Source organism: Halichoerus grypus, chromosome 11, assembly GCF_964656455.1.
Source record: "Halichoerus grypus chromosome 11, mHalGry1.hap1.1, whole genome shotgun sequence".
In the NCBI taxonomy this organism is placed as follows: domain Eukaryota; kingdom Metazoa; phylum Chordata; class Mammalia; order Carnivora; family Phocidae; genus Halichoerus; species Halichoerus grypus.
The window spans coordinates 250,481-277,798 of record NC_135722.1 but is presented as its reverse complement, the minus strand read 5'-3'; the positions used below and the strand labels follow the sequence as shown (position 1 = coordinate 277,798).

Genomic DNA, 27,318 nt, shown 5'->3' with positions numbered 1-27,318 from the left:
AGCGGGGCCTGTGTCAGGGGAAACCCATTAGTGGGCGGTTTTAACACAATGCAAATGTAGATGCAGACATCCGGAGCAGGTGCGGTTGGGGACCAGGAGGAGACAGAGAGGCCAGGAGCTGGCTGGCAACCTAGACCTTGAGTTCACATTGCTCATGCTCAAAAGCCCTTGATGATTGTTCCCTGAACGCGAATAGGGCATCTGAGGCCCTTTGGCCTGTGCAGACGGCTGGGTGACCCTAGCGTCCTTCTACCTTCTTCCTTAGGAAAAGTGATCGATCATACTTCCCAGGCTTCCATGCAAGAAGGTGTGGCCATGTGACCATGTGCCAGATGGAGCCCACCTCCTCCTTCCTCTCCCTGCTGGCTTGGATGTGGCTGTGACGGCCTGGAATGTTGGAATGTTGAGCAGCCGTTTTGAACCATGTGGTGGGACCAAGTGTTTAAGGTGACGGAGCAACAAGGCAGGTAATACTAGTCCTGGACTGGCCCACCCCAGACTTCATTTATGGGAAAAAGCAACGTATATGTTGCTATATATATACATATATATATATATATAGAGAGAGAGAGAGAGAGAGAGAGAGAGAGAGAGCGCGCGAGACTCGTTGAAGCCACTACCACTGGGTTTTCCATGACACCGATCTTCATGTATTTGTCCAGATTTGCTCCATCAGAGTCCCACAGGTCTTTGCTGGTCCCTCTCTTGTCTGCCACCTCATAGTTCAGTCCTGGTCCCTGCTGTTGTCACAGCATGCCAAGGGGTCCCCCAGGCAGAAATGTGGGTGGGGTTGGGCCATATTATCCCAGAGCAAATATATGTCAATGCTGGGTCTGAACCACAGGCTTGCATGGGCTGCATGATGCTCCCTGCCCCCCATGACATCAGGGGTGCCCCCTCATACTGTTCCATGTTTCCATGTGCCTTGTCCTGCTGAGCTTCTGTCCTGTGTCCTCAGCTTCAGAGCAGCTTCCAGAGCCTGGGTACCCCAAATCACTGTTGGGGGCATTCTGCATTCTGGTGGCCCAGAGCCTTCCCCAGCTGTTGCCTAGAACGCAGGATCCATGCAGCCCAGGGCCAGCTCTCTCCTCCCCCAGATGGGGTCCACAGAGCAGGGGCTCAGGGGGGGAGTTTCTTCTTGGGGTCTGTCTCATCCCCAATCCTCCCTGCCCCAGTTTCTACTCTAAGGGAATCAACACTGGACTCCAGGGGTGGGAGTCAAGGGCTGGATGCTCTGGAGGGGCCCTGGGGAAAGCGTGTCCTGGGGTCTGGAAGAGTGAAGGTGAGCAGGGAGCCAGGGATGTTGGGGAGTGCTCATGTGCCCCACCCACTCTGCTTCCCCCTAGGAGGGAGATGCCAATCTATCTCCATCTTACAGGGGAACCCCTCCTGCAGGTGAGGGTGATGCCCCCAGGTGTGGGCAGGGGTCCCCCTGCTCCATCACCCCAGGAAGGTGTCAGAGAGCCCTGGGAACAGGGGACGGGTGTTCCTTCCAGCCTGGGGTGTGGCTGCAGAAGGATCGCAGGGGAGCAGGAGGTGGAGGAAGAGGAGGAGGAGGGAGGCGGGAGAGAGGAAGGAGGGAGTGGTGAGTCCCAAGCGGAAGTCAGGTAGGACTCGCCCCGTGGGCCTCGCTGCCACACTCCAGTCCCGCCAGCCCCCAGCCAGACTCCGGGGCCAGCATGCAGGTGAGTCGGCTGTGCGGGGGTCCACACCTGTGGCCAGGACACGCCCCCCCAGGAGGCTCCACGCCTGTGAAGCCCTGCCAGCTTCACCTGGAAAGTACCTGTGGGGGTTCCCTGCAGCCCTCAAGGCTGAGGTGAGGGTGGCCAGAGCTCAGACAGAGTCCCTGGGCTGGCTGGGCATTGGAGCAAGACAGAGGGCAGCTTTCCTCCTCCCCAGCCAGGGATACTGGGGACCCCAGGCCAGGCCCTTAGAGCCTGTGTGAGACCTAGATGAGGAGAGCATGTCCATCCGCAGAACTTGCAGCTCTGCCCTGCAAAGGGAAAGGGGGCTCTGGCCTCCAGGATGGGCTGATCTGAGGTTGGGGAAGCCAGGGGAGGCCGAGGTGGCCGGCTGAGCCCTCTGCTCCCTGGGCTCCTACCCAGGCAGAGGTTGGGGCTGACTGGGGGCTGTTGGGTTCTGATTCTGGGGGGCAAAGCAGGAGGCTATGGAGTCCCAGTGAGGGGGGCAGGAAACATCCTGGGAAGACTTCCTTTCTCCCCTCTGTCAGGGAAGACGTCATCCAGGCTGGGGCCCGTGCCTGGGTGGCCCAGGGAGGAGACCCGTGCCGAGGTGCAGAGCGAAACCAGCCTCCCACTCAGCCTCCTGAGTCCCTCCCAAGTGTGGGCCAAGCAGGTGGCCTCTCACTCCACCTTTGCCCAGGGCCTCCTCAGCCCTTCCAGAGCCAGCTCTGGCACCTGGCTGCTCAGGCTAGCGTATGGGCACACCTCAGCCCTGGCCCTGTCAGCCCCTTTCTTCCATGCCAGTCCCAAGCTGGGGTAAAGGGGAGACTTGGGGCTGCCTGGGGGGGTAGCACCTGGTTTGGCTGAGGCAAAGGAATCAATGCTTTGAAAGGGACATATGCAGGGGCACCTGGTGGCCCCAGCCCCTAGCTGGATCTGAGCATGCTCTTCCCCACTCCAGTCCCTTCCACGGCTCCCCATGGCCCCCAGCTGCCTGAGCAGCCTCCATGATCCGGCTTCTGCCGACCCCCAGCCTCACCTCCTGGCAGCTCCCTTCTAGCTCTTTATGCCTCTGCCAAGCTCAAATGCTGAGTTCTGAGTCCCTGGGAGTACTAACTACCAAGTCCTTGGAGGTGCTGGGTCCTGAGTCTCTGGGAGGTCCTGAGTACCACGTCCCTGGACACTGATTGCATGCTGCCTCTCAGGGCCTGTCCATACATATTTTCCTCTCCCAGGAGTGCTGCCCCCACTTTATGGCCTCCTGCCAACCTCAAGCTCCAGGCTACCTCCCCTGCCAAGCAGCCACCTGCCTCTCCAGGCCCCTGTGTCTACTTACACCACACGCTGCCTATGAGGGCTGCACACAGAGCAGGCTGCATCATCAGTGAGGGTCTGGGGATGGATGGACGGATGGACACATGCAACGAGGAACTGACAGAAGACAGATGGATAGCTGAAGAGGTGGAGGGATGGAGGGGGGATGGAGGCAAGGAGGGGCAGACAGGAGGGAGGGGCAGATGACCGGCTTCAGAAGTCCAAGAAGCAGAGCCAGGTGCAGGGGAGATTTGCTCAGGGAGGGTGGACTCAGGGCGTCTGCGCTGAGTGAGCAAGGGTGGGCTTCTCTGTGTTTGCACACTTTGGTGGGGGCAGGAGGGTCCCTTTGCTGGATGATGAAACTACAGTGTGCTCATGGGACCCAGTCAGAGGGTGTGATGTGACCTCAGGGTGAGAAGTGCCACGGACAGTGAGGGGAGGCCTGAATACGTTCCTTTTGCCACGTGTGTGTCCATGTAACCCACCTGATTGGGAGCTCGGTGACAGTCACGTCTGCACAGCAGTGTCCTCAGCCCCACTGGGGACCTGGAGGCCAAACTGGGAAGGGATGGACAGGGGCAGGACTCCCCCAGCTCTGACCCTTCATGTTCTGTGCTGTAGGGGAGGGAGCGTCTCCTGGGACCTGCAGTGTCTCCCGAAGTCCCCTCCTTTGGAACTAGTGGCTGAGCCCCCTGGGACTCTGGCCTGTGTTAAGCCTGGGCTCTGGCCCACTAGGTGCTTGGCCTGCAGGGGGTGGACGCTGGAAGGACTAAAGGGAGAACAATAGTGATCTCCCAGCCGGCACCCCTCATCCGTGCAGGAGCTTGCCTGGGATCTGCACAGGACAGGGAGAGCTGGGATCTCCAAGGCTGTGTGTCAGGGCAGTCCCTGTACCTGCCCTGGGGGCCCGGGAGGCTGATGGACACTGGAGGTCCTGGAGAGGGAGCCTGAGGGATGGAGACACAGGGGCCCCAGACACCCTGCTTCGGGCAACACCGAGCAGTCTGCTTGGCTGGAGGTGGGGACGACTTCATGTGAGCCCAGTCCCCATCTGTGAAGGCCTCTCACCCTGGAGGACAGATGGACTGGTGGACAGCCTGGTCCTGGAGGCTGTGGCTGTGGCCATGGCCCACGGAGGGACTTGCATGGAGCAAGTGACCTTGGGGCTGGTGAGCCCAGAGTACATGGGAAGCAGATTCTCAGAACCCGGTCCCGGTCTGGCTGTGGGGAGGGGGGCGGCTGGACTAGAGCTGGAGGGGGGACTCTGACCTGGCTGCCCCTTGGCTGCCTGCCCATTGCCGAGGGCTGACCAGGTGTACATGTAACTTTGCCCCAGGGGTCCCTCTGTCTGGTGGCCAGGATCCGCGGTCAGTGCCCATCAGATACCTTAGGTGGCATCAGGATCACATGCCAGCCCGTAGAGGAGGTCGAGTCGGCCCTTCCCAAGAGGCTCTGGGTAACTGTCCCAAAGCTGTGCAATGTCTCTGGTGGGGAAAGGGGTCGTCTGAGTCAGGACCTCACCAGGTCCAGCAGCCTCATTTCTGTGACCCGGTAAGGGCCTGCCTACCCCCACTGCCGGACCTTTGAGGGTCCCTCTGGGAGAGTCCCTTCTTCCCAGGCTCCCTCCTCCTGCCTGGATCCCAGTGTTCTGTCCAGTCTGGCTTCCCTATGTCATTCCTCCACACCCTGGGGACCCATCTCTCACCCCTGGTGGTCCTGCCTGTTCTTCAGCCTCAGGCCCATGTTGGGGTCTCTCCTTGCAGTCTCTGCCAGAGGAGCTCAGTTCAGGGTTGGGGGAGGGGTAGACAGGGAGAGTCTCCTCCAGGGTCCGAAGTCAAACACATGAGGTCTTTCCTGCCAACGCAGGGGTCAGTTGCACTCACCAATTCCTCCAGCACAACGCTTACTGAGCCCTATGGTGGGCAAGTCACAGAACCAGATGCTGGTGACCTGAATGCCCCTGTTCCCATGCAGTTGAGACTTCACTCTCTTCCCTGAGACAGAGGCAACTCAGCCCAGGGGCTCTCCCTGTCCTGCAAACCTGTGAGCTGCAGCTTTCTCTTCTGGCCCGAGATGGAACAGAAGTCTTAAATACCGCAAGCCACACCTGAGTGCTAGGGCTTTGGGACCCGAGGCGCTGTCCGTATTAGCCCAGTCTTCAGGAGACCCTGGCACCTGGTGCCTCAGAGCCTGCCGTTCTGCGCTGGCACGTGATGCCATTTTCTGGCTTCTGTGATTGGGACAGAGGAGAGTGGGGCAGACCCAGGTCCCATCCTGGGGCCAGTAGTTCTGGTGTCCATGGGTGTGGTTGGGGAGTTGGACTAGGGTTGCAGGTTTTGAAGCAAATAAAAAGCAGATACCCAGTTAAATTGAATTTTACATTAAACATTTCTTTTTTAGTATAAGTGTGTCCCATGCAGTAATTGGGACATGCTTATACTAGAAGGTATCTGCTGTTTATCTCAAATTCAAATGTGATGGGGCGGCCTGCGTTCTACCTGGCTGCCCTCCAGGGCAGACTGGCCGGAGCAGTCCAGTGCAGCTTTGCGAGGGAGGCAGGCCTTGAGCTTGGCGGAGTGTGGTTGTAGAGGGAAGGGGTAGTGGGTGGGGGTGCCAGCAGGGGCGGAGGCCTGGTGGTGGGCAGGTTGGAGAGGAGGGTGTGATGCTGCGGCGCACAGCCATGGGCTGCACTGAGCTCCTAAGCCGGGAGAAGGGCTGGGGTCACCCTGGGGCGGTAGGGGTGGTGGGCTGGCAGGGGCCATGCCAAGAGCCCAGTGCCCACAGTGGGGTGGGCAGTGCCTGAACTTGCCAGCCCAGTAGGCATGAGGTGGGGTGCTCTGATGGACCCGCCCCCTAGTGCGCCACCCGCACCCTGATCCCTGGGACGTTGCAGGATCCCTGTGCCTCCTGAGAGAGCTGCCCGCTGGGAAGCGAGCTGGGGACGCTCTCCCTGGCGCACACAGCATGCCCAGCGCGACTCTGGGGCTGCAGGGTGCTTCCTGCAGCCAGGCAGAAAGAGGTGGGCAGTCTTGCCTGAGGGCACACGGTGTTGGCAACCCAGGCTCTGGGCTCTAAAGCCGGTGTCTCCTCCACTTCAGCCTGGAGCTCCCCCACTGTGACCTGACTGCCCTGTCCCCCACCTCCTGCGCCCCCACCCCCCAGCTCTGGGGCCCACGACGAGGCCCTGGGCACTCTGGGTCAGCCTCGCAGCCTGCTATCTGCCCGCCAGGAGGGGGTGAAGGCTGAGCTCCCCCCCGTCCCCACTTGTGCAGTTTTAGCCCTATGCCCTCTGCCCCGCTTCCCCTGACACCACGGTCCTATCGCCTGGGGCTCTGGTCAAAACGAAGAGCCCCCCACACGGCCGCCTGGACTCGGACGTCACCAGCTCTTCCCCTTGTGTCCTTTCCCTGTGCCCGGGTCTGTGCAGGATCCCGCTTGAGGCATTTAACTTCGCGTCTCCTTGGCCCCCTCCCGTCTGTGACGGTTCCTCTGTCCCTCCTTGTCCTTGGCCATCTGACTCTTGAGCCTGATGTTTTCTCAGGCTGAGACAGGACTGTGTGTTTTAGGGAGGGGGCTACAGACTACCCATCACATCCTGTTGGCACGGTGGCGGGGGGCCCTAACAGCTAAATTATATCACTGGGCCCTAGACCTTCCTCACCTGGGGTGGGGCTACCTGCTGGGGTTCTCTCTTTCCCCTTCCCACACTTTCTTCATTAGTCATTAAGTCCCCAAGGGAGGGTCTGGGGGGAGGAAGAGAGAACTCGTGACATCCATTAATGCTGCCACGATACCGGCAGATAGTCGGGAGAGGCTTGGAAGCTGTGTACACAGCCGGTTCCTCCTTAAGGTTCTGCCCCCTGAGTTTAGCATCCGTCTGTCTGTCCCAGATGTGCCTACAGCACTTACTCCTGCAGGATTCTCACTGGACTTACTGTTACTAAATTCAGAACCATGTGACGTTGGCCCCCAGTGGCCCATGTGTGGCGGCAGCCCACCCTCCCTCCTGCTGCGTGGTCTTCCACTGTGCGGGGCGGCACGGTGTCTTCGTCCATCCACATGCTGCTGGGAATTTGGATTATTTGCACAAATTTTATATGAAATAAGCTACTGTGAGCATCCTCTTCCTTGTGTTCAGGGCTGGATGGGCCGGGCTGGATGGCCTAGAATGTTCAATATTGTTTCCCCAATTCATGCATGACAGGGAATCTGTTGACTTCGATGCTGTCAGGCCATTAAAATGCCTGTGACCAAAAGGGCAGAAGGTGATGCCTCTGGCCACCAGACCTGCAGTTCCTGCTCTTCTATTTGCTGCTTGTCTTTTCTGAAGGATCTCAGAGCTCTTTGCTGATATTTCTAAACAGACCTTTGCTGGAGTCACCTAGTGCCTCCCCACCCATCGCCCTGCTCATCGTGATCCTAGCACTGAGCCCCACCTGGGGCTACCTACTTGTTCAGTTGTGGTCCTGCCCCCAAGCTTTGTGTTTGCCCCCTCGGTGCTGGAGTACCTGGCCTGGGAGGTGTTCTGCTGCAGGAATGAGCCCCGTCCTTCCGTCTACCCTCTGCCCCCAGGGTGAGGAGAGCTGCCAGATCCTGGCGGGGACTGAAGGGGACAGCTTCCCACTGATGGAGATCAACACTGGTGAGGTGAGTCTCTACCTGGGCCCCTCCCAGACTAGGTCCCAGGCTTGGCCTGTTCCCTGTGCCAGCCTCAGCCCCACACCTCCTTCCTCCAGACTGAGGCCTCTGAGCAGTGGGATTACGTCCTTGTGGCTGACCACCGCACCCAGAGAAATACCAGGCAGGCCCAGCAGCAGCAGCAGTTCCTGGAAGAGCTCAAGAGAAAGGGCTTCCATTACAAGGTGGGCTGGCTGAGGGCCTGGCTTGGTGTGGAGCATGGGGGACTGGGCCGCTGGGGTCACGGGGGCCAGGTGTGTCCTGGGGAGGGGTCTGGAGATATGGCTGTGGCCTTGTGCCTGAAGTCAAAGGGACAGGCCAGTGGCTGTGGACGAAGGGGGGAGCTTCCGAAGTGCAGTGGAGGTCCCCAAGCGCCCTCCCACCCCCAGATGATAGAGGACCACAAGAAGGTGTTCTTTGGGATCCGAGTGGACAGCAGGATCTTTGGCCTGTACTGCAGACTCCTCACGGAGCCTGAGGGTCCTGCCACCAGAGTGCAGCCTGCCAGGCCACCCTCCGTCCCAGCCACCACCAGGTGAGAGCCTGGCCAAGACCTGGGGCCGGGAGGACCGCTGCCCACCATGCTTCTGGTCCAGTCAGGCTTGCAGGCATGGTGTTAGGTCAGAGGTCCCGGGGCAGAGATCTGAGCCTGAGTGTCCATGTCTGTGTGATACGGGATGAAGATAGTTCTCGCTTCTTGGAGTGTTCTGAAACTTACGTGTGACTATGTTTCCTGAAGGGTGGGCAGGATTTGGACAGGCCAGGAGGACCTCCCAGTGGTCGCTCCTAGCTTTGAGGTCATCTCCCCAAGACCTGGGATGTGGGTCCCGACCTCCCCTCTCCAGACCAAATGCCCCTCCATGGACATCTGTCCCCAGCCTCCCAGGCACCCAAGCCTCTTCTCTCCAAGCACCTCCTTTTCCCCGCTGACCCTCCAGCCTTCTACACCGCTCCACCCACCCTCCCCACATCCCTCCTCTATCACCTGTCTCGCCTCGGCCCAGGCCCCTCTGAGCTCAGCTGGGGCCTGGTCAGTTGGAGACTGGCAAAGAATGCCCCTGGAGTTTGGATATGAGCAACAGAGGGGGCCTCCTGTGAATGCGGGAGAACTGGCTGGTCTCCGGGAGGTGCAAGGGGACGGTGGCTGAGTAGAGGCACCTTGACAGGGCCCGGGAGGAGCAGGCTGGGCGAGTGCCCTGGGACGTCAGAGGAACATGTCTTACAGGAAGATGTTCTGGGAGAGTGTGGCTCTGCAGTCAAATGTCTGGCTGTGCCACTTCCTGGCTCTGTGGCCTTGGGCAGGTTACTCAACCTCTCTGAGCCTCCATCTCTCCATAGGGAAAATGGCTCACCGGCTATAAGGATTTGTGCATATAAAGGCATAGGGTGTGCTCTGGATGTGTGGGGGCCCAGGTGGGAGGTGTGATAGGAGGTGTGTGGGGGGGTGTCTAGGCCAGTACCTGGGAGGGGATGGTGTAGGACTGAGCATTAGGCGGGGAGGTCCTACCCCCAAGGGAGCCCCATCCTGGAGCCATGGGGCAGCTAGGCCACAGGGGGACTCAGAGGGGTGGGGGAGGGCTCCCGGAGGAGTCCTAGATTCTGGACTCTGCTCAGGTAGTAAGGCAGGCAGGCTGGAGGCTTCACCAGGACACAGAGGGGTCTGGGACCTGGCCAGACAGAGGGTGGGGTCCACCCAGGTCAGGCAGAGTCATCCTGAACCAGTTCTTGTGTTCCAGAATCCGAATTGTCAACTTTGTACTAAACAGCAAGACGGCAGCTGGTGGTAAGGACAGGATGGACAGTGGCCTATGCAGCGGCCCACCAGAAGGGGTGTTGACATGGGGAGAGCAGGGCAGGGCTCCCCCTCACCCCTACTCCCCTCTGACCCGACTCCCTGTGACCACCAGACACATTAGAGGATTTGGTGAAGAGTGGGGTCTTTGAGACCAGATTCGCCCTGCACAAGGTGAGGGGTGGGCCAGCTGGGAGAGGGCTTGAGGATGGGACCAGAGGCAGGAAGCTCTCACCGTCTGTCACTTGTGCTCAGGGGGAGGAAGACCTAAAGAAGAAATGGGCCCGGTGGAGAAACATGTTCCACCCTCAGCCGATTGATGATATCAGGTGAAACTGCCCCAGACAAATCACCCGTGCCCCCACAGACACACCCGTGCCCCCAGCAGACAGATGTGTCTGTGCTCCTCGGCCAGACACACGGATGCTGTATGCCCCTTGCCCCCACACGGGGCACACCCCACTCAGGCACTGGCCTGGGTGGGGGTGGCCCTGATGGGCAGCTCTGCCGGCAGGGACTACTTTGGCGAGAAGGTGGCCCTGTACTTCGCCTGGCTCGGCTGGTACACCTACATGCTGGTGCCCGCTGCAGTGGTGGGCCTCATCATCTTCCTGAGCGGCTTCTCCCTGTTCAATGCCAGCCAGATCAGGTCGGGATGGAGGGGCGAGGCCGGAGCGGGGGGCGGGCCCGGATGGGGCCGTCTGGGGGAGCTGCCACCTGCCCGGTCCTTGCCCCCACAGCAAGGAGATCTGTGAGGCCCACGACATCCTCCTTTGCCCTCGCGGCGACCACAGCCGTCGGTACCAGCAGCTCTCGGACACCTGCACCTTTGCCAAGGTTTGCCGCCCCGGGGGCTCTGCTCCAGCCTGTCTTCCCGGAGGAGGGGAAGCTGAGGGTCTGCCCCTGCAGAGTTGGGCTCACGCTTCCCCGCTGGGGGCGTGGTGGGCAGCGAAGGGCCGCCCCCAGCCGCGTGCGCCCCTCTCCCCAGCTCACGCACCTCTTCGACAACGAGGGCACTGTGCTCTTTGCTATCTTCATGGCTCTGTGGGGTGAGTCGCCGTGGGCACTTGGGGGGCAGCCTGAGCACTTGGGGGGGCCAGTCCTGCCGCTGCGCCCATGGCGCCAGCCCCACCCCCACCCCAGGAACACAGGGTGGGTCGCCTCTTCGCTCCCTCTGCAGCCACGGTGTTCCTGGAGATCTGGAAGCGGCAGCGGGCCCGTGTGGTCCTGCACTGGGACCTGTACAGGTGGGACGAGGACCAGGTGAGGCGGCGGGTGATCCAGGGGCTGTCTGGGCACCTTGTGTGGCGGTGCCGCACCTGCGTCTGCCTCGTCCCAGGCAGGTGTCCCCGTGTCTGAGGCATGTCTGGTGCCCTCCACAGGAGGAAATGGCGCTTGAGCTCATTAACTGCCCTGATTACGAGCTCCGGCCACAGCAGCACTCCTACCTGAGAAGCACCGTCATCCTCATCCTGTCTCTGTTCATGGTACTCGTACAGAAGCTGTGGTGGGGCTGGAGACCTGGGCAGGGGACAGCCGTCCTGAGGAGCCCTGTCCTGGCCGCCCCTCCACAGATCTGCCTTATGATCGGCATGGCCCACCTCCTGGTGGTCTACCGTGTGCTGGCTGCCGCCCTCTTCAATTCCACCTTGCTCTTCCAAGAAGAGCAGGTGACCACAGCCGTGGTGGTGACCGGGGCCCTGGTCCACTACGTGGCCATCCTCATCATGACCAAGGTGGCTGGGCGGGGATAGAGGGAGGACGGGGCAGGGGGAGGGTCTCCCCTGAGGCCCAAAGTAAGCCCTCTGGTTTCCCCTCCTGCAGGTCAACAAATATGTGGCTCTGAAGCTTTGTGACTTTGGTGAGAGGGGGACCTGTGGGGAGGGGGGTGCAGAAAAGGGACAGGAGGACTCAGGGCTGGGGTCTTGGATCCCCAGACAGGGGAGGGAGCCCTTTCTGCTGTCTCGACTGCCTCTCCCACCTGACAGACAGGTGAGGGTTGCGGGTGTCCCTGAGTTGTCAGGATAGGGACAGGTCAGGGATGGGCGAGGGACAGCCCCACATCTCATTCTAGAGAAGCCCAGGACCTTCTCAGAGCGCGAGAGCAAGTTCACCATCAAGTTCTTCACTCTGCAGTTCTTTGCTCACTTCTCGTCCCTCGTCTACATTGCCTTCATCCTGGGCAGGTAAGAGTGGCCCACTCCCACTGCCTCATCCACCATTTAGTCCCCCCCTTTAAAGTGGAGATACCTGCTCGTCTTTGTTTTTGCTCAGGGGCACCTGGGAGGCTCAGTCGGTTAAGTGTCTGCCTTCGGCTCAGGTCATGATCCCAGGGTCCTGGGATCGAGCCCCGCATACGGCTCCCTGCTCAGCGGGGAGTCTGCTCTCCCTTTCCTCCCCGCTCATGCTCTCTCTCACTATCTCTGTCGCTATCTCTGTCTGTCACTCTCAAATAAATAAATAAAATCTTTAAAAAAAAATTCATGCTCAGAACAGTTGGACACCCAATATAAAAATGTGTGGCAGAAGCCCACAGTGAACCCCCAGCTCTCTACTCCCCATGCCCAGAGGTGACCCCATAACCATTGCATGGGTCTTCCCAGAATTTTTCACACATTCAAGTACACACACATATACACCAGTTGACGTACATGGTTTTGTCCTGTAAATCATTTTATCTTCTCATTATACTGAAATGTACTGTGGGCATCTCCCACATATGCATGGATGGCGAGGCCTCATTTTAAAAACCACACCATGAGCCTTAGTTTGCAGGATGTGCTGGAATTTATTTTATCAGCTCAGTTGGTGGACATTTGGGTAATTTCCAACATTGAGCTTTGTAAAGCTGAAATGAGTGTTTCATATAACACACATGGACTTCCCCTCTTCTTTCTTATTAGTGAAATCAACATTTTTTTGGTTCAATCAATATACTGAATTTTGTTCTGAAGAAAATAATTGCTCCATTTGTTCTGTATATTTGCTTAAATTGCATAAGACACATACATATTGCCAATTAATTCCAAACTCCAGTGGAACTTTAAAAAAAACCCAAGTCCTCCAAGTATGTTCAAAGACATGAGGCAGTCCCTAGACCCCGGCTGTCCTCTAGGACACCTCTAGGTGTCCACCCGTCCCCTCGGGGCTGTGTGCACCTGTTCATCCTGGGAGCCCTTCACTCTTTGCTGTGTAGGAGACCCCAGGTTTTCCAGGGGCTTCCTGAGGAAGGGTACAGAGGAAATCAGATGCCCTTATTGAGGGCCTGATGGAGTGCTTGCTGGAGGTAGACTTCTTCCAACTCTAATCTCACCAAGCCTGTCCTCTGAATCTCTCAGCGGGTGTCTTGGTGGGTCTTTTTCATTGGACTTGAACAATTCACCTCTCCCTCCTCTGCCTCATCAACACCTGTCTTGGTCCTAGATTATCTCCACCTCCACACAAGTATCCTGTCTCATTCCTTTCAAGGAATGTTCTCCCCACCACACCCAATGGCTGGCCCTCCTACTTCTGCTCCTACTTCTCCTCTCTCTGGTCCTGCTTGCCCCTTCCCGGATGCTGGCTTCTCCTCTTCTCCCGACCTCTCGATGTCACAACGTCCTGCTGTTCCCATGACTTCAGGTGCCGTCTCAAACACCATCCAGACACACCAGTGAGGCCCACACTCCTGTCTCCAGCCCAGACCTCTCCCTGGAGTCCAGACTCCCAGGTCCAGCTGCCTCTCACCTCCCCTCAGATGCCCTACGGGCACCCCAACCTTACCGTGCCCACAAGCTCGTCCACAGTCTCCCTCTTCCACGTGGCAGCTCCACCTTCCCGTTGCTCAGCCCAGACCCCGGGTCCCCCAGATTCCCCACTTCCCCTCTGGCACAAGGCACTTGTTTGCCCCGTCTCTACTGCAGGGGCGGCAGCTCCCTGAGGGGAGCACGGGGGCTTGCCGTTGCTGAGTCTGCACCTGCAGGAGGCCTGGCATGTGGGATCGGTATCAGTCACATGGAAAGAAATTCCCAGGCACTTGCTGGGCCTGGAGCCTTGGGTCCTTCAGCTCTGAGTGATTTTCATGCATCTTGTGTCTTCGGTTCCCTCTGCTCCCCTCTCCGGAATTCTTTTTGTTTGGAAACTGGGCCTTCTGGTTTTCTTTGCTTTTTTTCCCCTCCCATTTTTTGTTCCAGATTCTGGGAGTTTTTCTCCACTCTGTTTTCCAACCCTTCAGTTGAATGTTTTACTTCTGCTCATGTTCTTCAATTCAGGGCACTCCTTTGCATAATTCCTTCACAGCCTCGTCTTTGTGGCACCAGCACGCCATGGCTTTTCTTGTCTGAGGATCTTGTCTCTTTTTTCTCTTCTATTCTGGTATTGCTTTTTTTCCTCCAAGTTTCTTTTATGCTCTTTCTTTAACTGGTCTCTGATTTTGGCGTTAGAGGCTTTCCCTAGATGTCACCTGTCCATAACTGAGAAAGCCGTGTGCCAGTGTTTTTGCTCTGGGCCGCGTCTCTCCCGTGAGGACCTCTTGCTCTGTCAGACTCCTGCCTGGAGGCAGAAGGACACTTGTCACTGTTGGTCGGGGCTCAGCTGGGGAAGGGACAGTGCGGGGTCTCAGAATCCACTGGCCCAACCCTACAATCCGACTCTTTGGTGGTTCAACCCCCTAGAAGTGAGCCTCTGTCTCCCTGACCATTGACCGCAAGCCCCACTCTCTGTCCTTCTGCTCCACCCCCACCCAGTCCGAAGCAAGGTCCTGCCCCCCTCCTCCAGCCTAACTGTCCTTCCTAGGATCAACGGTCACCCTGGGAGGTCTGTGCGCCTGGCGGGGCTGTGGAAGCTGGAGGAGGTCAGTCTGTCCTGGACACCTTGCCGCTCTGCCCCTCCACTCCCTCCCTCCCCACCCCACAGCCCTGCCTCCCCACACCTGACCTCCCACCTTGGACCCCCGCAGTGCCATCTCAGTGGCTGTATGATGGACCTGTTCCTGCAGATGGCCATCATCATGGGTCTGAAACAAACCCTCAGCAACTGCATGGAATACCTGGGCCCGTGAGGACCACCCTCCTTCCCCAGGGCTCTCCTGGTGCCCCCCTCACCCCAGGGAGCCCCTCCTGTCTCCACATCTCCCAGAGCCAGCAGTTCTGAAGGGCCCCTCCGCCCCCAGCACCCCTCCCTGTTCCCCACTAGTTCTCATCACCCCTTAGGTGGTTGGCTCACAAATGTCGCCTGATGCGGTTCAGGCTGAGCCGCACGTCCGGGGACCCCGAGCTCAGGCGCTTGCAGTGCAACTACCTCCTGAACCCAGTCAACACCTTCAGCCTTTTCGATGAGTTCATGGAGATGAGTACGTGGGGTGGTTGGGGGCACAGGCCTGATAAGCAGCCAGTTCCCGGGCAGGTCCTGGGGGACTGGTGGGTGGAGGGTGCGGGAACTCTGGCGTGTGGCGCGCCCCACAGCGCAAGATGACAGCCCCACACCTCCTCCCAGTGATCCAGTATGGCTTCACGACCATCTTCGTGGCCGCCTTCCCACTCGCCCCCCTGCTCGCACTCTTCAGCAACCTTGTGGAGATCCGCCTGGACGCCATCAAGATGGTCAGGCTGCAGCGGCGGCTGGTGCCCCGCAAGGCCAAGGACATCGGTCAGGGGCCCGACCGGGTGGCGGGGGGCACGGGCACTCCAGCCAGGGGTGGGGTGGCGAGGGATGCTGGGACCAGATCATGCCAGTTCCCTTGAAATCATCTCTCCAAGACTAGCCCTCTCACCCCATAGACAGCCCCCAGCCCTTCCTCAGGCTCTGCCTAGGATGGGAGTTGGCCTTGAGGGGGTGGTGCTCGGGCAGGAAGAGGCAGGGCTGGTGTGCATCTTACAGGATCCAGCTGAAGGAACTGTGGCCGCCTTGGGGGGCCCAGGCAGAAGAGCTGGGCTCTGAGAGCAGAGAGCTGAAGGAAGGAGGGGTCCAGCAGCTGGGGGCAGGGACTAAGAGCAGGACTATGACATGGCCTCTGTCACCCAGACTGTCCTCGCTGAGATGGCCGGGTGTGAGGGAAGAACAGAGTGGATGGGGTGCTGGATGTGGGCAGAGGGAGAGAGAAGTATGAGTAGGAGGGAGGCCCCAGTCTTGGGCCCAGGTTAAGGGGTTCTGACCCCAGAGTGGAGCAAGCTTGGGAGCAGCTGAGGGGTTCAGGCAGAAGATGGGGGTCAGGGGAGACCTGAGCCCCTCCTGGTCCACGTCTGTATCAGTGAAGGCTGCCGACGGCTGCCATGAGCAGTGGCATGGGCAGAGGTGACCAGGCCCCATGACCATCCAAGGTCCCAGCCTTGGGCATGGTGGCTGGAGGTGGGGTGGGCAGTGCCAGTGGATCAGGGCTTGATGAACCAGATGCCTCACCCCGCTGCTGTGGCCCAGGGACCTGGCTGCAGGTGCTGGAGACCATTGGCGTGCTGGCCGTCATTGCCAATGGAATGGTCATCGCCTTCACGTCTGAGTTCATCCCCCGAGTGGTGTACAAGTACCACTATGGCCCGTGCCGACAGGGGGCCCAGCCTGCAGTCGAGTAAGAGGGCGCTGGGGGAGCCTCAAACTGTCGAGACCCCTGGGAAAACTGGCCCAGCCACACAGCTCAGCCCTAGGGGAGCCCGGGGGAAGGGCTTGATGCTGCCAGGATTATCTGTGGTTGTCATGAGTCTGGGCGTGGGGGTGGCCCTGCCCCCCATACCAACCTGCAGACCGCAGGGGTGCTGGGACCCCAGTCGGGGAGTTAAGGTCCCAGAACCAGATGTTTTCTGAGCGGGCCCCACCGGAATGACTCCCTCCCAAAGTCAAACCTTTGGGGCTGCTCCACAGGAGAGGGCAGAATGGTTTCCTTACCCAGCGCCTCCAGCCCTCCAAAGGACCACTGTACCTACAGACTGGGTTTCCAGGGGTCTCCCCCTGGAAGGCTCCCCTAAATTCCTGGAGGGAAGGCAGGCACCCTGAGTCTCTTCAGGCGCACCCCCTCGCCCCTCTCCCGTGCAGAGAAGTGAAGGAGGCCTTCTGTGCTTTGGCCCACCCTATAGCCCCCACCACACAGGGATTAGCTCCAAGAAAGCACCCTGGAGCCTGAAGGGGCCACACCCTGCAGCCCTCACCTGCCCGGGGCCTTCTCTTCCTTCCCCCAGCTGCCTCACAGGCTACATCAACCACAGTCTGTCTGTGTTCTACACCAAGGACTTCCAGGACCCCATCCAGATAGAAGGCTCAGAGAATGTGACTGAGTGCAGGTTTGGAGCCCCCCCCATCCCCCATGAGCATCCTCTGACCTCCTGACCCCTGACCTCAGTTACTTCCCCACCCCAGGTACCGGGACTACCGCAACGCTCGGGACTACAACTTATCTGAGCAGTTCTGGGTCCTCCTGGCCATCCGCCTGGTCTTCCTGATCCTCTTCGAGGTGGGCCAGAACTGGGGGAGGGGCCCCAAGGCAGGGGCAGCTCTCTCAGCCCTCCTCCCTGGCCCCCAACCCCTCAAGTCCCTGCTGGGTCTGCCTTGACCTCTCCGGCCAGCCCTTGTGCCCTGCCCCCCAGCACGTGGCTTTGTGCATCAAGCTCATCGCTGCCTGGTTCATGCCTGATGTTCCTCAGTCGGTAGAGAACAAGGTTCTGGAGGAGAAGTACCAGACGCTCCGGGAGAAGATGTGGTATGGGAGGCAGAGGCCAGGCTGGGGTAGGGCCAGGCCCCAGGCCTGAGGGAGGGCCATGGCCCTGATCCCCAACAATGCCATTCCTGCCTCCAGCTCCGGCCCCAAGAGCACAGAGGTGTAGGAGACCCAGAGCTGGTCAAGAGGCACGGGCGCCCAGGAGCTGGGACTCAGAAGCACTCCCTCCACCTCCCCCCAACCCCCACGCACGGCATATCGGGGTCGCGGGAGGCCGGTGTGCATGTGGGGAAGTCTGTGTATATATGGGGGTCTTGGAGGGCCCGTGTGTGTTTTAGGTGTTCGTGAGCAGCACGCTGTGGTCTGTGAGGCCCGTTCCGTCTGTTAGGGCTCAGACTTGGTACAGACCTGACTTGAACTCTGACTTACCCCTGCCACCCACAGAACTGGGGTGGGGGTGCCTCTCAGCAGTCACAACACAGGAAAACCAGCCCAGTTTCCTGAGCCTCCCCCTGACTTGTGGGACCCAGATCCTGCCCACTGCCATCCTGGCTGGTCAGGGGGCCCTGACCCCACCTCTCTGGCTCCCCTCAGCCTGCATAACTTTGTATAATAAAATGAAACCTTTTTGTATCAATTCTGGGCCTCTGGTGGATTGTGTTTGTTCTCTGATGGGAAGCCCAGATGGGGAAAAGTCTGGAATGTGGTAGCCTCCTGGTCCTCATCTCACGCGTTCCTTGGATTTCCAAGTGAGGGGGGGCTTTATTGAGGTCCTACCCTCCCCGCACTTGGGGTTTAGGGACAGGAGTCAAGGCAGGCTTCCTGGAGGAAGAGCTGGGGAGGAGGGGCAGAACCACCAAAGATGCCCCTGGGGACAGTGGAAACTCTGAGGAGTCCCCCAGGTCCTAGACTCTCTGGGCTGGTTGGGCCAGTTTGCCCTCTGCCCCCAGGCTGGGTGGTTGCAGCTCCGAGGCTTCCTGGCCTCTGAGAGCAGGACAGTCTTAAGCGCCAGACTTGGGCGCAAAGCGGGACTCTTGGGTCCGCCCTCCGGCCCTGGCTGCTGGGCGGGGCTGCACCTGCCGCCGCCGCCGGGCTCGTCGCCGCTGCGCACCTGGCCCAGGTGAGACGTCCCGCCCCGCGGTCGCGCGAGCCCCAGGTCTTGGCAGCAGGTGAGTGGCTCAGACCCACGGGGGTGAGTGGAGCTCGCTGGCTCCCGGGAGCCGGGACTAGGCTTGGAGCTTGGGGGCCGGGGGGGGGGGGCTTGCCCAGAAGAGCCTCTGGGCCGCGGCGGGTGCGGTCCCGCAGGAAGTGGCTCGGAGCCGGGCCGGCTGCCCCCGTCGCCCGGAAGCCTGAGTTTGTCCGCGTCCCTGCCCCTTGGGTCTGGCGGCGGGGCGGGGGGTGGGGGACGGCAAGGGCTGCTTTTCCCGCTCCGCCCGACAAGGGCAGTGGCTTCCTCGTGACCTTTGCCCAGGAGAGGGAGGAGGAACGCCGAGGCGCGCGGGGACCCTCGCCTCTGCCCGGAGCTCGGATCCCAGGCCTGAGGCCTCCCCGGGCTCCGGGGGTGTACGGAGGAACCGGCTGGGGCGGTGCACGGCGCTGGTCGCCGGGCGGAGCTACCGTCATGCGCGCGCCCCCGCCCTTCGTCTGCGTCCCCGACCTGCTGTGCTAGGCCTGCCCGCCGCCCGCGCGGCCCCCCTGCGCACCCCGACCTGTCAGCCGCGTCCCCCTCGTGCGCGCCCCAATCCGCCGTCCGCTCTCTGTGAGCGCGTCGGCCTCCGTGCGCGTTCCCTTCTCGACGACACCCGAGTCCCCGCCCTCTGCGCCCGCCCCCGACCAGCCTTCCCACTGCTCCTGGAGGGTGGGGGACTAAGTCTGGCCCTCCCCTCGGAACGGCAGGCCGCCGGGGGTGGGGTGTGTAGTGGAGGAGAACCGGGCGTTGCGGCCGCTGGGGAGCCGGACGGAGCCCCTCGCGTGCGGGGCCACAGCCTTTCGTGCAGTTCTTCCTTCAGGAGACACGTCGGGGGCGCAGCGCGTCCGATGAGCAGGGGATGCTGGAGACTCTGGGGTGCTCAGCAGCAAACCAGACGGCGGAGGGGTGGGGAACGGGGGGGATCGCCTCCCACCGCTTGAGCCGAGGGAGTCAGAACTCAAGCCAGAACATAAGCTCAGGAGCTGGATCTTTCTAGGAACCACCGGGTGTGGGGCAGAGTGTGGTGGGTGGTGGCGGGCGAGGGAGGGGGGCTTGGATTCGGAAGGGCCCTTCCGGACAGTGCCTAAGGCCACGTGGGCTTCTTTGCGCTAACCTTGGGGAGTGGGCCTGGGGGTGAGGGTGTACTTTAGCAGCAGAAGGGGAGGTGTCCTGTCATGGCTGTGAGATGGGGACACAGAGGGGCACGTAGAGGCAGTCTGGCAGGAGCTTTGAGAGGCAGCAAAAATGGTTGGGGCTCTTTGCTTCCCACCTGGGTGCTCCTCTGCAGGTCACTGACTACTGTGGGAGGTAACCTGGGCATCAGGCCCACTGAGGCACCTTCAGGGAGGGGCTGGAACCAGTGCTCATGTGCATCCAGGAAGCTGAGGCTCAGTGGAGAAAGGGTGCAGTCAGATCTTCCTACAGTTCTGTGGGGACCCTGAGCCCAAGATGCACCATCATCCAAGGGTCTTGAGGGCCACGGGGGGCGGGAGGTTGAAGAGCAGGGCTGGGACAGGGTCAGATTAAGGACATAGAAAAGCCAATATTGAAGGTGGCCCACTGGCGGGCCTCTGACCCTGGGTGGGTGAGAACAGGGACAGGGCCTGAAGGGGACCCTTGCCCGATTTCTCTGGGTAGTGATGCCAGCCACCTATTGCTGGGCCTTGAGTCCCAAGTCAGTCTGGGTGGGGGTGGGGGGGGGTCAGTGGTGACAAAAGGAGATACTGGCCGCCCCCCACCTGGGGTCAGAGCCCAGGAGCCTCTGTTGAGGCCTTTTCTTTGCTCCCTTATCTGGAAAGGCCGGGGGTGGGGGGTGGGGGGTGGGGACTGTCCTCCCATCCCAGCCTGAAACTAAGGTCCATGTGATAACACAGCCCCCTTTTAACTGCTCACTGTTTGGGGACTACATGGGGGAATCAGATAGGGAGGGGGCCCAAAAGCTCTGCTCAAGGCCCTATTATTGGCAGGAATTTCCACAGGACCCTCCTTACCCCAGCAGGCCACAGGTCAGATACACACTGGGGCTGCTTACTTGGGCCAGGGGGAGCAACCTGTAGGCCCCCACCATCCTTAGTGTAGCTTCGTAGGCAGTGTCCAGGAAGCTGGCTCTCCTCGTGTGTGCGTAACATGGCCTCGACTGGGAGTCTCCTTAGGAGCCCCCCCCTCACATCACCCTGGGCTCCAGCCCCTCTGCAAGCTCCCCTCCACCCTCCAGGCTTGGCCTCGGGAAGTATGATGCCTGGGTGGGCTGGGGTGGGCCCCAGAGGAAGGAGCCGCTTGACTCAGAGTTACAGGAAGAAGCAATGCAGGCGGGGCAGGCGGGGCAGGCGGGGTGAGAACTACCAACTGCCCGCCTGCCTGGGATGGGGGTGGCTGCCTGGGTGGGGTTTAGGTCTAGGAGAGGATGTGACTGCAGAGCCAGGAAGCTACAGGGAAAGTTCTGATTAAAACACACACAAACAAAAGACAGGTCCTCACTGTGCTTGGTGATGTGTCCTGGTGCTGTGGGCCGCAGACCGGGTTGGGGGCCCAGCTGAGCAGAGAGTTTGCTCCCAAGCACACGTCAATGACCTCAATGACCGACATTCCCCACCAGGAGGAAAGAGCCGGAACCAGGTGACTTCGTGTACTCCCATAACAGCCCTGCCGCTCCGCGTGAGCCTGTGTCCTCATCCTTGGACACCATTCCAACCTGAGGCTGGTTCTCCGAGTCAGGCCTGGCTGAGGGGAGGCCTGCGGCATGTGTGCGCATGGTATGTGTGTGTCCATAAGAGCAGGGGGTGACAGGAGGCTGTCCGCACGCCACGGGCAGCAAGGGCAGCTGTGAGCTGCAGTGTGTGTGGTGTGGGGCTCGCGCAGATGCTCACGGCCGTGCACCCTGTGGGAGCTGCTGCGGGCACGTACGTGCTGTGTGGGGGTGCGGCCAGAGTGCCGGCGGTGTGGGGAGTGTGCAAGGAGGCCCACACGCCGAGACAGTAGTTCAGGTGCGCGTGGGGAGAGGGCTGTGTGTGCATGGGGTGTGCAAAACAGACGATGCAGGGGACGGTGTGCAGGGGGAGGGCACCTGTCCCTGGATGTGTAGTTTGGCCCTAACTTCCAGGAAGGCTCAAGGCTGCCTTCCCAGGGGTAAAAGCTCTTCTGAGCTTGAAGACGTGGGAGGGCCGCTGCAGGACTTTCCTTGGGATCCACCGAGCTGGAGACATGTCCTCTGGGCACACTGGGGTAGGGGATGCGAGCTGCCCCGTCTTCCATAGCCTCCCCATGGACTGGTTCTCCTGCTTCGAGGACCTGCAAGACTGCCCTCCACGGGAGCGCTTCTGGAAGGAACCTGCTCACCCCTTCCCTGCCTGATGCTCCACCGATTCCCGAGGAAATCCCGTCCCAGCCAGACCCCGGGCTTCTGGCTGTGCTGAGGCCGGGCCAGGTCCACGGTGGCATCACCATGCAGAAGGAATGGTGGGGAGGCCAAGAGACTTGTCCCTGCAAAGCCTCAGGGGCCCCAGGGTGGGGAGGATGGCCTGAGGCAGGAGTGGAGTACCTGCTGGATCACTTGGGTGAACCTGGCGCCAGGGAGGAGGTGGACCCAAGGCCCTGGCTGTCAAGGAGGCTCTCAGTGAAGGCCCCGACGCTGGGGGTTTTGGCCCCTCCTTTCAGCCCAGCTCACTGTAGAGCTTTCTGTGTCAGGAGGCATGAGTGGCCACTGCCAGTCCGGGTTGGGAGTGGTCCCAGCCCCCACATAGGAGAGAAGAGCCACCTACGGGTGGGGTGGGGGCTTCCCTTGGAGAACTAGACAATGTGGACAAGAGTCTTTGGTTTTGGAAATGACAAATGGGTGGGGGGGATGCAGGTGTGGGACCCAGAAGGAGGTGGGACCCATGAGGCCTGTTGGAGCAGACTCAGGCCAGCCAGGCCTCCATTGTCCCCTCCTGCCTCCATGATTGCGGACTGGCTCAGCCTTGGGTGCTGCCGTGTCCATACACACACGGGCGCATGGGACATGTCCAGAACAGAACCCTGCAGGGGGAGTGTGGCTCAGAGTCCAGCAGCCCACACTTACCGTGTGGCGGTGGGCAAGTTTCACCTGCCCCCCTCTCTCCACGCCTGGGTGAGCTCGGGGCTGCCCTGCAGCCCTCCTTGTATGTGGCACCCCTGTCCCAGGGGGTAGTGGGAACACAGCCACCTCCCAGCCTCATGAGCGGTGCCAGGGGTGTGCATCCATGGTCCCTCCCTCCATCACGGTGACCCTGGGACAGGTGAAGTTCACTCTGAGGGCCCCTCCCAGCCGCCTGGGCTGTGCCCACTCCAGCCACACGTGACGTGCTCCACACGCTGCTATGCTGGCGTCCCCAGAATCCACGGGGCGGCTGGTGCGGTTACATGTTAACTCATCCAGTTCTTGTTGAACTCTCTCCTTTGGGATGGCAGCAGCCTTTGACCCGTCCTGGTGCCCTGACTGACCGGCCACAAAGACAGAGAGTGAGTCTTACCCACCCCCTGGGGGACCAGTCTGCTCGGCCAAGGAGCCCCGTGGAGCCGGGGGGTGGCACCAGTGCCCAGCCTGCCTCGAGGAGGCCCCGGCCAGACCATGGCAGGTAGACGGGTCAGAGAGGGACAAGCATGGGCCCCACTCCCACCTCCTGTCCCTCAGGCTGGCTCCACCTGTGATGTTGCCTGGGCTCTCAGCTTGGCCTCCAGCCAGGGGTACAAAGGCTTATGCTTGCCCCTCCCACATAGCCCAAGGTCCTGACCCCACGATTAGGACAAGCCCAGAGCCCTCTCCTGCCCAAAGCCTCCAGACCATGGTTGTGGGGGGTCAACAAAGCTCAGGGACACTGGGAGTGGGAGCTGGTGGGGGGCCCCCAGGGGCAGGATGAGTAGATGTGGGCTGCTGAGAGACCACCCCATCAAGATGATGGTGGTCTCCTCTCATGTCCCACTAGGACTCTTCACCCTGATTTGAAAATCAGAAAATTTAGGTCTCAGGGAGCTGGGAAAGCTTGCCCATGACCAGGAGTAGAGGGTCCTGGAATCCCATGCTCCCATCCCAGGTGGAAGGTGCCGGCAAGCTCAGCACCAGTGTTCACACTTGCTGCAGCTTCCCCAGCAGAGGTGGGGGGGCAAGGGCTGCAGTGCTGGCTGCTCACCTGGGGTGGGCATTGCAGCAGTGGGCAACGGGTGTACACAGAAAATGTGGGAGCTGGGCTCATGTCCCGGGTGGATGAGCAGCCAGATGGGCCCCCACTGGTCTGGGGTGGGACAGCTCAGCTATGACTCTAGCCACGGCCTTCCAGAGCACATCGAGGGCAGGCAGAACACCCAAGACCCAGCTGCTACTGGGGGAAGACATGCCAAGTGCCAAGCCCTGTCCCTGGTGGGACTTGTGCATGGACATGGTGTGGCCACCAAGCAACACATGCCACTAACCATCTTGTTTTTTTCCTGGCCCACAGACCATCTGTGGTTGGTGGGACCCCAGCATCCCAAGCATGGCTAACGACTGGGTCCTCTCTCTGTAGGCCTCTGTGACAGGGCCCCTGACTTCCTCTCCCCCACTGGAAACCAGGCCCTGGGGCCCACCCTGGGCAGTGTAGTGGCTCTGAACTGCACAGCCTGGGTGGTCTCTGGGCCCCACTGTCCCCTGCCCTCAGTCCAGTGGCTGAAAGACAGGCTGCCGCTGGGCGATGGGAGCCACTATGACCTCCATGAAGACTCCTGGTAAGAGATGGAAGTGTCCAGGGTCAGGTGACTACCCTGGTTCTACCCACGGCCACCTATACCCTGGTCTGTAACCACCTGGACATGGGCAGAGTGCCACTCTTGACACAGACTAAGGGTTAGTGACTGCAGGGACAGGTGGCCCCTGCGGACAGGCGCCTTGTAGACTGCCCAGCGCCATGGGTGCCAGCACAATCCTATGGCCTGAATTAGGCATTGCCCCCCAAAACCCAGACCCAGGATCAGGGTGACTATCCCCAAACAGATCCACACCCCCACCAGGTTCTGGCTACTTCTCTTAGCTAGTCGGGCAAGGATCACTCAGGAAGCTCACATCTGCAGCCTCTGTGGTTCAGTCTGACAGGTGGGGCCTAGGGGCATCCACTGATGCTCTCAGGCCCCAGGTGAGAGGGCTGGGCCTGATCTCCCCAGGGTCAAGGACAACTTATCAGCGGTGCTTGTGTCCAGTGTTCTGGGGGTCAACCTGACCCGTGCTGAGGACTATGGGACCTTTACCTGCTCCATCCGGAATGTCAGCTCCTCTTCCTTCACTCTTTGGAGAGCTGGTGAGTGGGGTACACTGGGTGGAGGGTGGAAGGGAAGCCTGGGGAGCCTTGAGGCTCGGAGAACGCTGGGTGGGGGTGGCAGTGGTTCATGCTGTAGCTCTGTCCCCAGGCCCAGCAGGCCACGTGGCCGCGGTGCTGGCCTCACTGCTGGTGCTGCTGGCCCTGCTCCTGGCGGCCCTGCTCTATGTGAAGTGTCGCCTCAGTGTGCTTCGCTGGTACCAAGACGCCTGCGGGGAGGTGGAGATGAACGGTGCGTGGGGCCGGGGTGGCCGAGGGGGATGACTTAGCTATGGGGCCTCCCCAAGCTCAGCTCTGGGTGGGCGGGTTGCCTGGGCAAGGGTGGTGGTGGTGGAGGTCTGCAGCGGGGAGGCGTCAGCCCTCGGAAGGCTCTGGCGAGCACACAGTCCCGGAAAGAGCCAGCGCTGGAGAGGGTCTGGGCGCGGCCTGGGGGCGGGGTTGCGGGCGTGTGTGCGGGATCTGCGGGGTCGAGATGTGGCGGGCGGGACTGGTCCCCGCATGCGCGTGGGGAGAGGTTAGAGGACCCGGACTGGGGGGGGCGGGTAGTGAGCCGCGGCGGCGGGGGAGTGGTGGGCCCGGGCCTAGAAAGCGGAGCGCTGACCCGCCGCCATCCGCAGACGGGAAGCTCTACGACGCCTACGTCTCCTATAGCGACAGCCCCGAGGACCGGAAGTTCGTGAACTTCATCCTGAAACCGCACCTAGAGCGGCGTCGGGGCTACAAGCTCTTCCTGGATGACCGCGACCTCCTGCCGCGCGCGGGTACCGCGGGCCCCGCCCCCGTCCCGAGACCGGGCCCCGCCCTCCCATAGCCCCGCCCCACCTAGCTCCGGGTCCCGCCCCGTTCTGGGCCCGGGCCCCGCCCTCCCCTGGCCTCGTCCAGGCCCCGCCCCCGTCCCGAGGCCGGGCCCCTCCCTCCCATGGACCCGCCCCCGCCCCATCCAGGCCCCGCCCCTCCTCGGCCCCGCCCCTCCTCGGCCCCGCCGACGCCCGGTTCCCGCAGAGCCCTCCGCGGACCTGCTGGTGAACCTGAGCCGCTGCCGGCGCCTCATCGTGGTGCTGTCGGACGCCTTCCTGGGCCGGGCCTGGTGCAGCCACAGCTTCCGGTGGGTCCGGCGCTGGGTTGGGTGGGCCCCCAGCCGCGTCCCCCCTGACGGTCCCGCCCCCGCAGGGAGGGCCTGTGCCGGCTGCTGGAGCTCACGCGCAGACCCATCTTCATCACCTTCGAGGGTCAGAGGCGCGACCCCGTGCACCCCGCGCTCCACCTGCTGCGCCAGCACCGGCACCTGGTGACCCTGCTGCTCTGGAGGCCCGGCTCCGTGGTGCGCAGAGGGGTGTGGGGAGGAGCCCCGAAATAGGGCTGGGTGGTACCGGGCTCCAGAGAGGGGCTCTTCCACGGGCATCTGTATGGGATGGGGGTTTGTGAGTGGGCCCGTGGGTGGGGGCTGTGTGGCCTGCTGCCCAGAAGAGGGGCTTCCTTTGAGATCCCTGGAGCCAGGTGAACACACCCTTCCAGGTGTGCTCTTTGCGGCCGAGGGGACTAGGCTAACGGCCCCATCCTGGCCCCTAGGCGCCTTCTTCAGATTTTTGGAAAGAGCTGCAGCTGGCGCTGCCACGGAAGGTGCGGTACAGAGCAATGGAGGGAGACCCCCAGACCCGGCTGCAGGATGACAAAGACCCCATGCTTATTGTACAAGGCCACGTCCCAGAGGGTCGGACTCTGAACGTGCAGCTGGACCCCGACCCCGAGGGGGACCTGGGTATGCTCAGCTGGCCCCACCCCTGACCCTGAGAGGCTTGGCCTGGGCTGGAGGTGGGGGGTCCACAGGGCCAAGGAGCCCAGAAAGGGGTCCAGGTGGAGGGGACTCCTCCCTGCAGGCCATAGGTGGGCTTGACCCCCCAGCACACCCTCACTGCTTCTTTCCTGGGGGCACTTGGGCCCAAGGCCTGCCTGGGAACCTCCAGGACCTCAAATGCCACCATGCAGGAGGGTGAGCAAGGAGTGACCCCCATACATGGGCCCCGGCAGAAGTCAGGCCGTGGGCAGCCTAGCCTTAGGCCTGGTGGTACCCTCTTCCCAGGTGTCCGAGGGCCAGTCTTTGGGGAGCCGTTAGCTCCACTGCATGCAAGTGGGGTCTCGCTTGGAGAGGGCCGGGGCAGCGAGGTAGATGTCTCCGACCTCGGCTCCCGCAACTACAGCGCCCGCACGGACTTCTACTGCCTGGTGTCGGAGGATGACGTGTAGTCCCCACCCGCCAGAACAGCAAGATCTCCAAGGACAGCTGGGTGCAGGGTGGGGTGGGGTCTTTCTCCTCTTAGCAGGACTACCAGCCCTGAGACCCTCAGGGAAGGGGAGTTGCTCCAGTGTGCCTCCTACTGCCAGGAAATAAAGTCCTTTTAGATCCTGCCTGGGCCTCAGCCTCTCCTCTCCTGGGGCAGGAAGGGGGTAGGCAGCCCCTGTGTGGGGCACCCCTCACTTCTGTCTCAGGCTGTCCGTGGCCCTCAGCCCCTCCCCTTTCTTATCCCCACGTTCACTCGGTCACAAATCTGGCTGTTCCTGCCATCCTGACCATCCTCCATCCTGAGCCAGCTCAGAAACATCTCTTGTAGTAGCCTCTTTGGGTCTATCTGCTTGGGGGCGTGACTGTCCCCAGCCCTGTTCTGATCCAGCAAGGTCCTGGGGGAGGGGGCAGGCCTCTTACATTTCAGGTTCTGAGCTTTAAGGAAGAAGTCTTTTGCTGTAAA

General features: G+C 61.1%; 2 protein-coding genes and 1 long non-coding RNA gene across 22 annotated transcripts; 2 read left to right on the top strand and 1 right to left on the bottom strand.

Annotated features, from left to right (window-relative positions):
- The first annotated feature begins 1,563 nt into the window (after nt 1-1,563).
- ANO9 (anoctamin 9) lies at nt 1,564-17,723 on the top strand. 8 transcript variants are annotated; one of them, XM_036098218.2, is made up of 24 exons: nt 1,564-1,685; nt 7,569-7,643; nt 7,733-7,858; nt 8,063-8,208; nt 9,410-9,456; nt 9,581-9,639; nt 9,721-9,794; nt 9,980-10,114; nt 10,206-10,302; nt 10,454-10,514; nt 10,646-10,728; nt 10,848-10,952; nt 11,040-11,201; nt 11,290-11,326; nt 11,540-11,651; nt 14,239-14,296; nt 14,402-14,499; nt 14,655-14,794; nt 14,938-15,090; nt 15,859-16,006; nt 16,611-16,712; nt 16,789-16,882; nt 17,016-17,128; nt 17,225-17,723. In XM_036098218.2, exons 1-24 carry the CDS (start codon nt 1,680-1,682, stop codon nt 17,250-17,252), a joined length of 2,259 nt encoding a protein of 752 aa, XP_035954111.1. In that variant the 5' UTR covers nt 1,564-1,679; the 3' UTR covers nt 17,253-17,723. The 8 variants fall into 8 exon arrangements, with proteins under 8 accessions (XP_035954111.1, XP_077913652.1, XP_077913651.1 ...); XM_078057526.1 differs by having other exon boundaries at nt 10,848-11,201; XM_078057525.1 differs by having other exon boundaries at nt 10,206-10,514; nt 10,646-10,712.
- Nucleotides 12,234-18,926, bottom strand: LOC118539542 (uncharacterized). The gene is made up of 2 exons (XR_004919223.2): nt 18,796-18,926; nt 12,234-13,995 (listed from the first exon to the last, which is right to left on the bottom strand). It is a non-coding gene; the product is annotated as an uncharacterized LOC118539542 (long non-coding RNA).
- Nucleotides 18,240-26,980, top strand: SIGIRR (single Ig and TIR domain containing). 13 transcript variants are annotated; one of them, XM_078057531.1, is made up of 11 exons: nt 19,186-19,299; nt 20,872-21,028; nt 21,530-22,863; nt 23,792-23,990; nt 24,423-24,556; nt 24,666-24,806; nt 25,192-25,335; nt 25,577-25,679; nt 25,745-25,895; nt 26,144-26,333; nt 26,655-26,980. In XM_078057531.1, the coding sequence occupies exons 3-11, from the start codon at nt 22,653-22,655 to the stop codon at nt 26,816-26,818; spliced, it is 1,437 nt and encodes a 478-aa protein (XP_077913657.1). In that variant the 5' UTR covers nt 19,186-19,299; nt 20,872-21,028; nt 21,530-22,652; the 3' UTR covers nt 26,819-26,980. The 13 variants fall into 13 exon arrangements, with proteins under 13 accessions (XP_035954126.1, XP_035954121.1, XP_077913657.1 ...); XM_036098225.2 differs by lacking the exon at nt 19,186-19,299 and having other exon boundaries at nt 20,544-21,028; nt 21,530-21,731; nt 22,704-22,863; XM_036098224.2 differs by lacking the exon at nt 19,186-19,299 and having other exon boundaries at nt 20,544-21,028; nt 21,530-21,731; nt 22,701-22,863.
- Nucleotides 26,981-27,318: the final 338 nt, after the last annotated feature.

Coding starts and splice junctions, on each gene's coding strand:
- SIGIRR (XM_078057531.1), top strand. CDS start 22,653: ATGTTAACTCATCCAGTTCTTGTTGAACTCTCTCCTTTGGGATGGCAG. Junction 22,864..23,791: donor GAGGCCCCGGCCAGACCATG/GCAGGTAGACGG, acceptor CTCTCTCTGTAG/GCCTCTGTGACAGGGCCCCT. Junction 25,896..26,143: donor TCTGGAGGCCCGGCTCCGTG/GTGCGCAGAGGG, acceptor CCTGGCCCCTAG/GCGCCTTCTTCAGATTTTTG.
- ANO9 (XM_078057524.1), top strand. Junction 7,644..7,732: donor TGGAGATCAACACTGGTGAG/GTGAGTCTCTAC, acceptor TCCTTCCTCCAG/ACTGAGGCCTCTGAGCAGTG. Junction 10,115..10,205: donor TTCAATGCCAGCCAGATCAG/GTCGGGATGGAG, acceptor TTGCCCCCACAG/CAAGGAGATCTGTGAGGCCC.